A 13,375-nucleotide genomic window follows, 5' to 3' on the forward strand; every position below is an offset into this window, starting at 1 on the left:
TATCATCCCCATTAAGGACTGTTTACAACATTAAAATTATTTTTTCTTATTCGGGAGCTTTCGTAACGGCTATAAAGAATGGGTCTTTCCCCTCGTGAAAGGCTATTGGGATCGATCCCTTCAACCCTCCTTGGCGTGGAAGGTCGCAAGAGAAAAGAAAACTACTAGTAGTCGTGACCAACAGCCATCAGCTCTCGGCTTGTAGGTAAGGTGAGAGCTTGCTTTCAACCTGCTTACTTTGAATAAAGAGAAAAAAAAATAGATAGGCGGCTTATCTATTGAAAAGTACCATCCAGACAGTAAACCAGAAGTTTCAGGGTTAGTATCCGAACCAGCTTGCGCGCACCTCGACTAATCCCACCAAGTACTTGTTACCTCCCACAGGAAATAGTTAATCCAAAGCTTAAAATATTGTCCGACTATCATCCCCATTAAGGACTGTTTACAGCATTAAAATTATTATCCGGTGAAGGCACTTCAACTGGCTTCATGTACTGGAGGTATTCAAACCACAGAAAGTAAAGAAAGCATTCATGCACACCGCAGGGACAGTATTAGACAACATCATTTTATAAATCATGTAAAAGGGGGTTAGTCGGTATGTACAAATTGACTTGAATGGATTAGAATGGAGAAAAGAAGGTAGCTAAGCAGAGAGAAGATTGAATTTAGCAGCTAACCAGAGAAACTGGTATTTACAACATAGAATGAAGATATATACATCTTATTTTTGCCTTTGTATCAAATTATTCTCCATGGCTTCCATCCAATATGTAGATTCTTCTCAACATTCCACCACTACATGCCGCTGAACTCAATAAATAAGTAGGATGCAACTTCAGATCAGTGCTTCAGAGAGGTTGAGCAACTGACCAGAAGATGTCAACAGCAGCCTCAATGAGCCGATCACTGTTCCAGAGAGGTAGACTGGGACCAGTAGATGTCTACAATCCATCCGCCACTGACCACCTCAAAGGAACACCTAAGTCTGAAAATCTTGTTTCTCAATCGGAGTGTTTGTGATGAAGCTATGAAATTGTTATCTTGGCGGGGCGACCTCATCAGCATATATGGAAACACAAGAATCTGCTGCACCAGCAGCAAGCAGCACTTCATAGGGATGGAAGGTAAGACATCTTACAGATCCTATCTTCTGAGCCATGAATGTGGACAAGTATCTAATGGTGCCTAACTGCTCACCCTCCAGGCTGAACACTTTGATAAGTTGCTTTGATGAACCACTTGCTACAAGGGGTGCATGACGATGTAACGCTAGAGATGTAAGTGATCCCCTGTGAGCATCAATGGTTAAGTATGCCTCCTTGAGATTTCTCATATCAAGGAACTGAATATCACCAGCCTGAGATGCACTGACAACCTGAGAAGAAACATGAGAAACACTTCATGAATTCGCATTTTGCTTTGAAAATATAGGAGAACTTTTTCCACGAAAAATTTGTCATTAGTAGAAATAATTGTTGGAACAAATAAATATTAAAGAGAAAGAGAAAGTGTATGTGTTATGTGTACACTTTTTCTTCTTCTTTTTTCTCAAGAGATGGTCCTCTGACAAACCAGTAACCGACATGTCGACAGGTCCAGATATAAAGAGGGAAATAATAGTCACCTTTGCTGGTTGAAGTCCAGGTTGAAAGCCAACCCCAACAACTCTTTCTGCTTTGGGATGAGGTCGCGTTGAACAAACAAGCCTAAACAAACACATATTAAACAGTTAAAAAACACTGAATGATGATGTATTTTATGCACCAAAAAATATGCATGTGTGGGTAGTGCCTAATGTATGAAATGAACCATGCAGAACAGATACCCATCTTTGAGGTCTGAAATTGCCCTCACACCTCATAATGCCAAGGATAACATTATCATCCTGAAATTTATAAATCAGACTGCAGGAGACGTGATTCCTACACCCCAATCCCATTCCCAAAAAAGAAAAAAGAAAAAAAAAAGAAAAAAATTAAGACTTGTGGTAAGTTATATAATGCAACTCCACGCCACCAATTCCCCTATTCTACTTGAGATGCACATACAAGTGTGCATGCACACACATACATGCTCGTGAATTACAAGCATTGCATCTTACATTTCTGGCATTCGAATATCAAATAGTTTGACAGATCCATCCACGAAGCCAGCACCAAATTGACCCGCGTGAACTTGAGAAGCAGACTGCACAAGGCACGAAAAAGTTTAGAAGTCATCAGAATGATAAGTGGCATGGTTGGAGCATTCAGCAAAAATGCATAACATATACGCGTGATAAATTTGTTTAAAATGTCAACAAACCACTATGTAACCTGGTGGTCGAAAATAGGTTCAGGTAGGTGAACATGCACTCCTTATATGAGTGGTTTATTATTATTATTTTGAGGAAGGTAACACATTATATATCTATAAACGCAGAGGCTGTGCTGGAGTATACAGTATGTCATTATTCTTCTTACAAGGATTGTACAACATCCACCATTAAATCTGAATAATCTAAGAATTCCTCTTTACACCAAAAATGAAATATAAGAGGGAAACTAATCTTAATCTTCTAGATTGAGCTGCATTTGTCTTCAAAACATCTTTAATTTTATATTAAATCAGCAGCAGAAAGGCTGTACTGGTAGCCATATTTACAGATACAAAAGACAAGAACCTGTCCTTGCTCATCTTACAACGAACCTGTGAGATCTAGTATGATTCAGCATTATTTTTATAGATTTCTTTACACCAAAACTGAAATAGCTATATCTAATTCGCCTTTAACCTCTGAATTAAGTTGCATCCATCTTCAAAACACCTTGCATTCCTTTCCTTCCAAGAACCCTCACACACGAGTAGGGATCATGTTCCATTATTTCTTGTCTAACACTGCCTCCCTCATTATTCCAGCACTTTAAAAGAAAAAACTTGTAGACTCTATGCATAATCCATCTGAGTCCAGTCATACTAAGAAATAGTTGTCACAGCTGAACATTAAAACCACAGTGCAAAAACAGGTGACTGTTGTTCTTAAATCTGCATAGCATAAGTAAAACATCTGGAACTCATCTGGATTCCTCTTAGCTTCGAGTTTTCTTGAGATAGGCAAGTCTGCCTTTCCACTAACCATACAAATCAAGCCACTTAAAAAGGAATCTTACTTTCCAAATCTGCTTCTGAGACCCATTGTTACCCTGATGCCCATTACCGGAGAGTACCGAATAAACTGACTTCACCGTGTAAACCTTGCTTCTGTTTCCTTTCCATATTAATGAATCTTCTGTAGATGTTGTACCTTGAATCAGTTGTAGCTGCTTAAAAAGCTCAGTAGCTCCATCTATTTCCTAAAGTAGTCTTCTGAAAATAAAATTCCATCCTTGTCCCCACATTTTTTCAGTAACTTCAGGATTTGATCCCAAATTATATGACAGGAAATAGATCTTGTACAGGACCATGCCCAAGTCAAATATCACTCTAAAATGAAACTATTCCGCCATTGCCAATGATGAAACCAATGTTGTCAAAGAAGTTAGGCCACTGATAGTCCTCAAAATACTCACTCCAAAAGGAGATTTTACTGTTTTGGTACACCACTGAGTCTCTTGTCCGTATTTAAGGTTGTGAAGAGTTCCACATTGGTGGTACAAGGGATGGCTGCTCTCCTTATATGGACTTGGGCAATCATCCCCTCATGAGCTAGCTTTTGGAGTTGAGTTAGGTCCAAAATTCATTTCTTTACACGGTATCAGAGCAGGCAAAGGTCCTGGATCGAATCTCACCGCCACACATTATCAAAAAGAAATTCTACGTGTTTGGCCCATGAAAAGAAAAATCAGACCCGCACGTGAAGGGGCCTGTTGAGATTATACTTACATAAAAAAAAAAGTGCTCTTTCTAACGGCTTATCTTTGTAAGATGAGATGGTCACATACTTCAACATGGTATCAGAGCAGGACCATTCCAATTCAAATTTCCCAATGTTGGGCCCTCATATTTAATTACCCACGCACCAGATGTCCAGCCATAGGGAGAAGGGGGTTTGAAGAATCCCACATCGGTGGTATAAGGGATGGATGGTCTCCTTATATGGACTAGGGCAATCCTCCCTTCATGAGCTAGCTTTTTGAGGTTGAGTTAGGACCAAGATCCGTTTCTTTACAAAGGTTAATCACTTGCCTCCTTAAAGCTTGTTCTTTTGCAATTATATCTTCATAGCTAATTCCATAAAAACTTTTGTTGTGCAATCTAATATTTATGCTTGATGCCAAGACCACTAACTCTCTTGCTGGATGTGAGAGCCTTCTGTTCACCAAATGAAAACATATGGCCTCCTTATTCCAAGTCTCTTTTCCACATTACCAGGTAAAGGGAATAAAGACATTATGTAAGCAGGGATGGAATCCAGTATATTTTTCACCAGGATCACTTGCCAGCAAGAGAAAGACACTGGCTTTTAATTATTACTATTTAAACAAACAAAAAAGAGAGAGAGAGAGAGAGAGAGAGATACTGGCATTTCCATCTTGCCAATTTCACTTCATCCAATAAACCCTGCCATACTTCAATAATTCGTGCTTTGCTCTCAAAGCTAGTCTCAGATAGGTTGTTGGAAAAGATACAAATTTAAATTCTCTCAATAGTTACTTGATAAATATGAGTTCACACGTAGCCACTGTCATAGAGGATATTCCACTTCTGCACTCAATTTTGCAACTGCATTTTGCCATAGAGGATATTTTGCTTCTGCACTCAAGAACTGCATTTTGTTTCTTACTTTTTCAAGACCAAATTTTTTTCCCAACTAGAAGTCTAGAACACATTATACAAAGGTAGATCATGTGTCATAAGATACCTTGCCCAATCCGCATCTGTATATCGAACAATTTACTCATGTCCTCGATTTTCGTGAAGTCGTCCTTTACCAGGAGTAGATTTTATGTATCGAAGGATATGAATATTGCTTTTCAATGAGCAATAACGGTCAGAAGAAGAATCCAAAACAAAAACTGACTTACAACAATAACGGGGAATGCAATGCTAGATTGAGCCAAATTGAGATAATCCACTTGCCTAACAATCTCCTATTATCCAGGATCACTAAGGACTCCCCCTGACCTGGTAGAAGCTTAACATTTGAATCCATCAGAGAGCATTAATATACCTACAGTCTGCTATCTGCATGATTATTACATGGCATAAACCTCAGAAGTCTTTCGTTCTTCCAATGAAAAAAGAGGACATTAAAAGGGATCATTTTGGAAACTAAGGTTTAACTCCAAAAACCCAAACCATGCACACATTATCTGAAAGTAGAGTTATTTTACAGCAGTTTGGAAACCACCAAAATATGAAAGGAACAGCCTCTTTTTTTTATTTTCCTGGCTCCTAGTGATTTCTAGGTCTATTATTCCATTTTATTTATTTTGAAGGCATTTTTAGTAAAAGAATAAAACGTTCATTCTCCCTTTGACCTTACTTTAGAACGAGCTACTCCAATTCTTGCTATGCTCTTGCCTTTACATCAACACTTCAATGCCTATTCCTGTTCCCCAAACATAACGAACCATCATGCTCAACTTATCTTGTACTCTATAAAACCTACCAATTTCTATTCCTGTCTGCATCTGGTGGAACATTTGGAAGGAAAGAAACGACAGAATTTTTAAAGGCAGAGAAAGTTCATGGCAGAAGATCCAATGGAAGGTCGTTACTTCATTGAGTTTTTGGTGTAAAGAACAATATGTAGAAGAGGAAATTCAGTTAGTGGACTTTTTAGGATTACGGTAAGTATTTCTCTTTCGGTAAAGTGTAAATTTTTGGAGGTGGCCAGCATACCCTTAATGCTGAGGAATACAAAGTTACCAGTTTCAAAAAAAATCATATTCCTGTAGTAATGTGCAAAATCCACTGCTTTCAGAATCCTTTATTTTTGGATAGGTTAACTACTTCCAACATCTTAAACTGCATAACAAGATAGAGAATCTAAGCCAATCACAACAATCAGAAAATTCCCAGATCAACCTGCTTCAAAGTGATGCTTAAAGCACCACCAAAAACTAGAAATTATTCTAAATCTTTTGCCAGTGTAAACCATGAGTCCATGACACAGCAAGTGGTGCTGAAAACTTTTGAAGGACATGGCATGAATACATATACGCACATACATACATACACACCCACACAAATACGTCCATACATATATGTGCGTGTGTGTTTGGGTTTGTGTGTGGGGGGTGGGGGTGGGGGAGTCTTCAGAGACCATTTCATTCATCAATATTTCGTCGTACTTTTGCAATTTGCTCGAAGTTTAAAATCACCTGTATTCATTTCTCAAAATTCAGAGCACAAGATACAAACAAATACTTAAACACCGCTAAACAATTTTCTAGTAAATGAACAACTAAAATTTGCCATAAACTCTCAGAGCAATGTGAAAAAACTCACTAATGCTGAGATGCTGCACGCCGAAGATGTTGGAATAGTATTAACAGGTTGCTCTTTCTCAAGATCCCAAGCCATGATAGAAGAAATCTCACCTGATGCAAACTGATGAGGAATTTCAAAAAAGTCAATTTGACATAAAAGTAAAAATGTGTGAGATATCTACTCAAAAGTAAATTCATGCAACGAGATCACTTGTAATGGATGTCATGGCTTGAACCGCTCTCACCTTTTAGAAATAGCTTTTGAGACCAACTAGCTGGGATTTTTTTTTTTTTAATCAAGTAGCTGGGATATTAGTAAAGTGACATTTGATTTATCACAAAAAAAAAAAAAAAAAAAAAAAAACATTACTTGTAGTGGATGCACTTTGGAAAACGGTAAATTATTTAAAAATAAGATGGAAATATCACGCCGCTTTGCATTCACTGACTAACATCTTAGTGTTTTTAAAAAAGAACCGCCTAACTTCTTAGTATTAAACGCATTACACAATATGTACCAGGTATCCAGACTGTTGCTGCAAATCCACAACAGCATTCACACTGCGCGAACCGGGTCTGAGACCCTGAATTGAAGAGAATGCAGAAACTAGCTTCTGTTGACCTCTTGCAGTATAGTCTTTCCAAATGCGTATGTTGCCATCACCTTTTATAAGTGAACTTTGTTAAAAATTAAGGCATCAATGATCAAACTTGATTAAACATGTGCAACATCAATACTTATAAAAAAGCACATGTAGCAGCAAATATTTACTTGAAGCAACTAGGAGCAAGCTCTGATCAAGCTCATTCACAAGGCAAAGCTTTGAAATTCCCTTATCAGGGTAACCATGGTTGTCGAAGCTGTTAAGAAGGGTAGCCTCCTTGTAATTCCAGACCCTGTAATACACAAAGGTACAAGCAGCATGATATTTCGGCAACTGCACAAAGAAATTGTGAAGCGGAAGAGAAAAAGAGAGGAACTCGGCTTTGATTATGCCCTCAAGCTAATGGGGTTTATATAACTATGTTTACATGTCCTAAAAAGGAAAGGAAGTCAATACCTAATTACAATAGGAATAAAATTAAGTCACCCACTATCATATATTAGTAGCTTTAGTAAGTGTTGCACGTGTATACCGCGCTAATCAATAAAAGAATACATGCGAAATGCGAAATAAAGAAAGTTTTGGAAAATAATAGCTGACATTAAAAAAATGCTAAAAAAAAAAGTTATTTAAATGCAGAAAATATATGTTATTAGATTAATACAATAGCTACATTCTAAAGTTGCTCAGATTCTGGTGTCCGATACGGGTGGGGATCTAGAGATCGGATCCTTCATGATCCAAATGTTAAGATTCGGTGGTGGAAACCAGGTAGAAATACCTAAAACTATAGTAATAAAAAAAATGCCTAAATTGGCCTATTTGGAAGGAAGGGAATGCACGATATTTTTAGAGCAAATTTGAATTTGTGATTATTATTACATACAAATGCATCGCTTTACTGTTTTTCGGGTGTAACATGGTTATCGCAGGCCATGATAGACTTCTTGACTTATTGAGTTCATTGCACATTCAACAGTGATGTTGACCTGTAAATATCTTTGAAGCACCTTCTGGTTGCGGACTTTTTGATACAAACATCTTTTAACGATAAAAAAAAATTGTCTATATTATGATTTCACCCTAGATTTTGTTTCTATTTCAGAAATCAATGTATTAGTCTCGAATTTCTCGATCGATTTTTGTCAAAGTACCCAAAATCGATTGACCATAGCCAGCAAGGATCCCACACCCACACGCATGTTGTGTCGACACGGTGCGACACCAAAAGTGAAGAGTCCGCGCAACTTAAAGCCCAAATTAATATCTTCAATTTGAATGTAATGATGAATTTAATTAACTTAGTTGTATAGTAATAAGTGGCATTAAAAACTTTTTCTAATTATTGCTAAGAAAACGATAGCTTACCTTCAACTTATTCTAATTTATGGAAAAAATAGTTCCATTTTTGGAGAATAAAAAGAATCAAATCTTCATATCTTCAAGATCCAATAATTAATGTTTTATGTAGAAAAACGAAGTTAAGATATTTCTAATAAACTACTTAACTTTTCCATGACCAAGACAATACTTGGAGTGTAAGTTCAGTGGCGTGACACGAGAGGCTGATGTGGAAGTAAGGCTTGATACACATACCATCCAAATGAAATGGACATATTATCCAAGGAAATCGAGAGATTGACGATGATGTCGCACATCGTATTGGTGAGGGTTGGATGAAGTAAAGGCTCGCATCCGGAGTCTTGTGTGATAAGAAGGTGCCACCAAACTAAAAGGCAAGTTGTATAGAGTGGTGGTAGACCAACTATATTGTATAGGGCAAAGAGTTGGCCAGTCAAGAACTCTCACTTTCAGAAGATGAAAGTTGCGAAAATGAGGACGCTGTGGTGGATGTGTGGGCATACTAGGAGAGATAACATTAGAGATGAAGATAGCCGGGACAAGGTGGGGCCTCGATAGAGGACAAGATGCGGGAAGTGAGGCTGAGATGGTTTGGGCATGTCAAGAAAAGATGCGCGGATGCCCAGTGTGGAGGTGTAAGAGGTTGGCTATGGATGGCTTCAGGAAAGGTAGAGATAGGCCGACGAAGTACTGGGAAGAGGTGATTAGACAAGACATGGTGGAGTTGCAGTTTACTGAGGCCATAACACTAGATAAGAGGTTGGGGAGGACACGGATTACGGTAGAAAGTTAGTAGGTAATAGTGCATTGTCTCGTTTATCTTTCCTTACTAGTAGTCATAGTATATTTCCTGTAGCATACTGTTTTGTTGTAGTTACTGTTTCCTTTATCCTATTTGACCTGCGTCGTTATTGCTTTATTTGGTTTACCATGTAGATAGTAGCACACATCACGGGCATGGCCCAATTTGTTACAATAGCCACACCTTGATCGAGGTTTCCCAAAGCGGCCTCCATGTCGATTTCCAGTCTGAAAAGCTAGAACAGAAGAGTCTGCAGGTGTTACTGGGTGACTAAACGACATAGGTGTACAACCAGTCATAAAAAATCGAGCAAATAGGTCATCCATAGCAGGAATAGTGGGGCTAGCCAAAATTTGGCCACGCTTCCGATCAAGATAAGATGGAAGTCCAACAGGTGTAACAGCCAAAAACATACGTCACTCCAATTGTTTTTCAACACTTGTAGTAGCGGACATGAACTCATTAAATTCTTCCATAACCGCCTGAACCAACCCAAGATAGGTAGACATATCTGAATCCTACTTTTTAAGGTTAGTTAACCGAGAAATCCCATTATAAAAGCGGGAATGTCATTTGTGTATACGAATGGTCGGAACAACGGCATCAACTTTGAACCAATAGATTTCCATATCAGACTACACAATTGAGCATCAATCTTCCCCCATTCACCCCCATCTTTTTCATTAATATCCTTAGCTTGTTTAACCAAGTGATCATGAACACCTTGTCCCTAGCACCAAGGAAGACCAAGATAAGTAGTTTACACTACCTATCAAGGGTTATGTGGGTCGAGTGGTTCGGGATGCTGGAAACCATAGGTTTAGAAACAAAAATATCTAATCCAGAGACATAATGATGGTCAAACAATTCCACCAAATACCAAATATAATAATGTAAATGTTACCCGAGTGCAATTAGTGTCCAAAAATGGAGTAAAAAATAGTACAATCGCCTGAATCTGGGATATAGACGGTCGCCGGAATTTGGTCAGGAAATAGTGTAACGGGTACCGATCTGCTCGGAATCACCAGGCAACCCTATCGGAAAAGGTAGATCGTCAGAAAATGGCCAGAGGAGCTCGCACGCACCGCCACATGAGCAGATCTCGCCGAATCCTAGGATGCTCCGGTCGCCGCGTGAGGAGCGTTAGGTGGCGGATGACGATGGAGCTGACCAGGGTTTGCTCGCGTTGGTGTTCTGATTCTCGTGGTGGTGTTGGTTTGATCACAACACCTAAGGTAACGAAGTTATCTTCGGACAGCCGTGAGAGGTTGCCGGAAAATTTCGGAGCTCGGAATTTCTTCTTCCTATATGTTGCTGGCCTTAACCAGACTCTCATACCATGTAAAGCGGAAGAGAAAATGAGAGGAACTCAGCTTGATTACTCCCTCAAGCTATTGGAGTTCAACTAACTATGTTGACATGTCCTAAAAAGAAAACGAAATCAATACCTAATTATATCAGGAGTAAATTAAGCTACCTACTATATTTACATATATTCTAGAACATTCACAAGGATTCTAACAGAAATAGATCTAATAAACTATCACTCGTTCCTTTACCACGCAAAAGATGCTCAAAATATCAGACCGAATGGCCAAAACCTTTACCATGTAAAAGAACTCAATAACTCAAACCTAATGGCCACCAAGTTGAGAAGTTGCTCTGAGGTGATGCGACATAAGGGGTGAGAAGACTGAGAAAGAACAACAAAAATATGCAACAAATGCAGCAAATCTGTTGGAAAACTTAGCATGAATTACAGGGAAAGGTTTGAGTTCTCAAGAATTGAGCACTCTTAAGCCAAATGGATACAGAGACTGATCCCAGAAAAGTGAAGCAACTAAAAGGCCATGATTCTCCTATCCACCTGATCCAACAAGAACACCTGATCGAAACACCATAAAAGAGTGAGGTCAAAAAAGACTTCAATATAAATGGAATCTCTTTCTTGAAGCTCCAAGAAGATTTGGCAATTACTTAGGAAGAAGGCATAGTTCCAGCACTTGTTTGCTGCTTACCAACAAAGCAGCATTGTTGGTAGAAACGACAGATTACACATAGCTCCAGTGACTAACCTAGTACTTGAACTAACCCACCCTTCCCGCAGTTCTATGAGAGAAGATCATGAAAAAGGAACAATGGAAACAATGTCTTCATTTAGATCAATATTCGTCTACCTGATCCGTTCACTCTCATCTGAAGCAATCACAACTGGTGAGAAGGGCTGCAGCAAAGCAGTTGCGGTACCACACTCAAACTTTGTATCCCAACTGGCAATTTGATTATGCAGTCTGTTCACCGCTGAGACAAAGAAATAAGCATTGGCCACATTAGACACCTATTAGATAAATGATGACACACATACATGAAAGGTAGCAGTGGGAAAAGGAAAGAACCATGAGCCCAATAGACTCACAACAGTGCTGGCATTTGGCAATGAGGTCAAGAGCTAACTTTTCCTTCTCTTCTCTCCTAGCAATGATCTCTTCACTATCATCAGCTGCATTAAGGAGTGGCTTTGAGAAGTGGCCACAACTCCAATTATAAATGGTTGACTGAGGAAGAAAACTGCGTTCTGAAGCTCCAGAAGATCCACCAGAACCCAAGAGGGGATCGGCTAACCCTGAGTCTGGAGAGTTCATTAGGTGATGCCTGAAGTCTAAAGAATAAACTCTTCGCATTCCCGTTAAGTAACTAGACCGGGGGGGACTAACTGGAGGAGTCCTAAAAGTCAGAGGTAAATGTCCACCTGCAACAGTTCAAGTAAAAAAAGGTATCAAAGGGGAAAATAAATCCTTCAAAAAACATGATGAGCATCAATGGAAATACTTGAACATCAAGGTTGATTAGCGGATTGTGGGTATAAGAAAACTAGTAATATTGACTCCTAGTCTCCTTTGAGTCACTAAATATACCTCCGCTCATGTCAAACCAAGAAGAGGATCGATTCAATCCAGCAAAACTAGGGCTAGGGGATGTTGTGGATTCAACAGTTGACTTGACCGAGTTTTGGTCAATCCCAATAATCAAAAGCACTTTCCGGCCAAGACCTGCAACGCGAGGTGATGAATCCTTTGACAGGACACACATGGCCAGCACACACTGAGAATAAACTGAATTGTCTAGTGGCCTGGGTCTTTTATGATTAACAACACCATTGGTAACAGCATCACCCAATCTTCCAGAATCAGAATGATGAGAAGAACCATCAGACAAAGGAGATCCATGCATGAAGCCAGGTGTTGCAACAGGGCTGCTTGTCGAGACTCTACCGTCGTGAGAGATAGACTGACTGTCACCTGCCACGGTCAATAAAGGAGCATGAGGAGATGGAACTACATTTCCATGTGGAACACAATGAGTTGCGTCGTATAGCCACTACCTGAACTCTTGACCGCAAAAGAAGGCAAGGAAGTCAGCATGGAATTAGACTGAGACTTCGAATATGCAGCTGCAGCCGACTTCAGGTGTTTCTTATGCCCAAAGGCAAAACGTGCCAAAGCTACAACAATTGAGCAACATGAACTAGCTAAGTAATATATTGTGTACACACGAATAGATCAGGCCCAAGATAAAGAGGAGAGGAATGAGGGGACACCAGAGAATTAGACGAGCTATTAAGGGAGTAGATATTTGTTGGCATGCATTATATCTCATGCAAACATGTATGAAACAATTGTCAGCTGAACTATATTTATTCTTTTTGACAATGATAGAGCAAGCAGGGAGAAAAGTTTCACTATTCTACACTTATTTTCACCAGCTTGTGCGCACCTCGACTATTTCTCTGGGTACCAGCTACCTCTCACCAGTACAGATACCTAGTAATTCTGCCCACCAAGGCTTAGGCAGATGGGAAGAAATCACCTAGTGTTTTTGGTCTCTTCTGGGATATGAACTGGAGGTCTCATGGTTCTCCACCCACTTCATTGACCGCTACGCAATACCCTTGGGTACTACTTATTTTTTGCTTTATCCTTTCTCCTACTTTAGAGCAACTCTGAAGTTTTTGAACAAGTGGTATGCTATTAAATAATGGTATCATTTAGCATAAGGAAGCCTCTTTAAAGTGAAAGATAAACAAAATTCATAGACTGGCCAGATTTAGTTCGGAAGGTGTCCTCAAGATAAACAAGAAACATAATAGCGGGCTGTTTTAGATTTATCATCAAATTTCTACTATAATG

At 39.2% G+C, this 13,375-nt stretch overlaps 1 protein-coding gene across 2 annotated transcripts in view; it reads right to left on the reverse strand.

Moving 5' to 3' along the window:
- Positions 1 to 554: 554 nt before the first annotated feature.
- The window catches only part of LOC132049794 (regulatory-associated protein of TOR 1-like), a 28,862-nt gene continuing 16,041 nt past the window's right edge, over positions 555 to 13,375 (reverse strand). The window contains exons 15-24 of one of the 2 annotated variants that reach the window (XM_059440728.1): positions 12,571 to 12,690; positions 12,104 to 12,487; positions 11,605 to 11,937; positions 11,366 to 11,489; positions 7,189 to 7,313; positions 6,935 to 7,080; positions 6,436 to 6,537; positions 2,105 to 2,190; positions 1,628 to 1,709; positions 555 to 1,378 (exon numbers count right to left, since the gene is read on the reverse strand). In XM_059440728.1, the coding sequence (XP_059296711.1) occupies positions 1,040 to 1,378; positions 1,628 to 1,709; positions 2,105 to 2,190; positions 6,436 to 6,537; positions 6,935 to 7,080; positions 7,189 to 7,313; positions 11,366 to 11,489; positions 11,605 to 11,937; positions 12,104 to 12,487; positions 12,571 to 12,690 (1,841 nt within the window). In that variant the 3' untranslated portion in view covers positions 555 to 1,039. Of the gene's footprint in view, positions 1,379 to 1,627; positions 1,710 to 2,104; positions 2,191 to 6,435; positions 6,538 to 6,934; positions 7,081 to 7,188; positions 7,314 to 11,365; positions 11,490 to 11,604; positions 11,938 to 12,103; positions 12,494 to 12,570; positions 12,691 to 13,375 lie in introns of both variants that reach the window. The other variant, XM_059440727.1, reaches the window with a different exon arrangement.

This window comes from Lycium ferocissimum, chromosome 3 (genome assembly GCF_029784015.1).
Source record: "Lycium ferocissimum isolate CSIRO_LF1 chromosome 3, AGI_CSIRO_Lferr_CH_V1, whole genome shotgun sequence".
In the NCBI taxonomy this organism is placed as follows: domain Eukaryota; kingdom Viridiplantae; phylum Streptophyta; class Magnoliopsida; order Solanales; family Solanaceae; genus Lycium; species Lycium ferocissimum.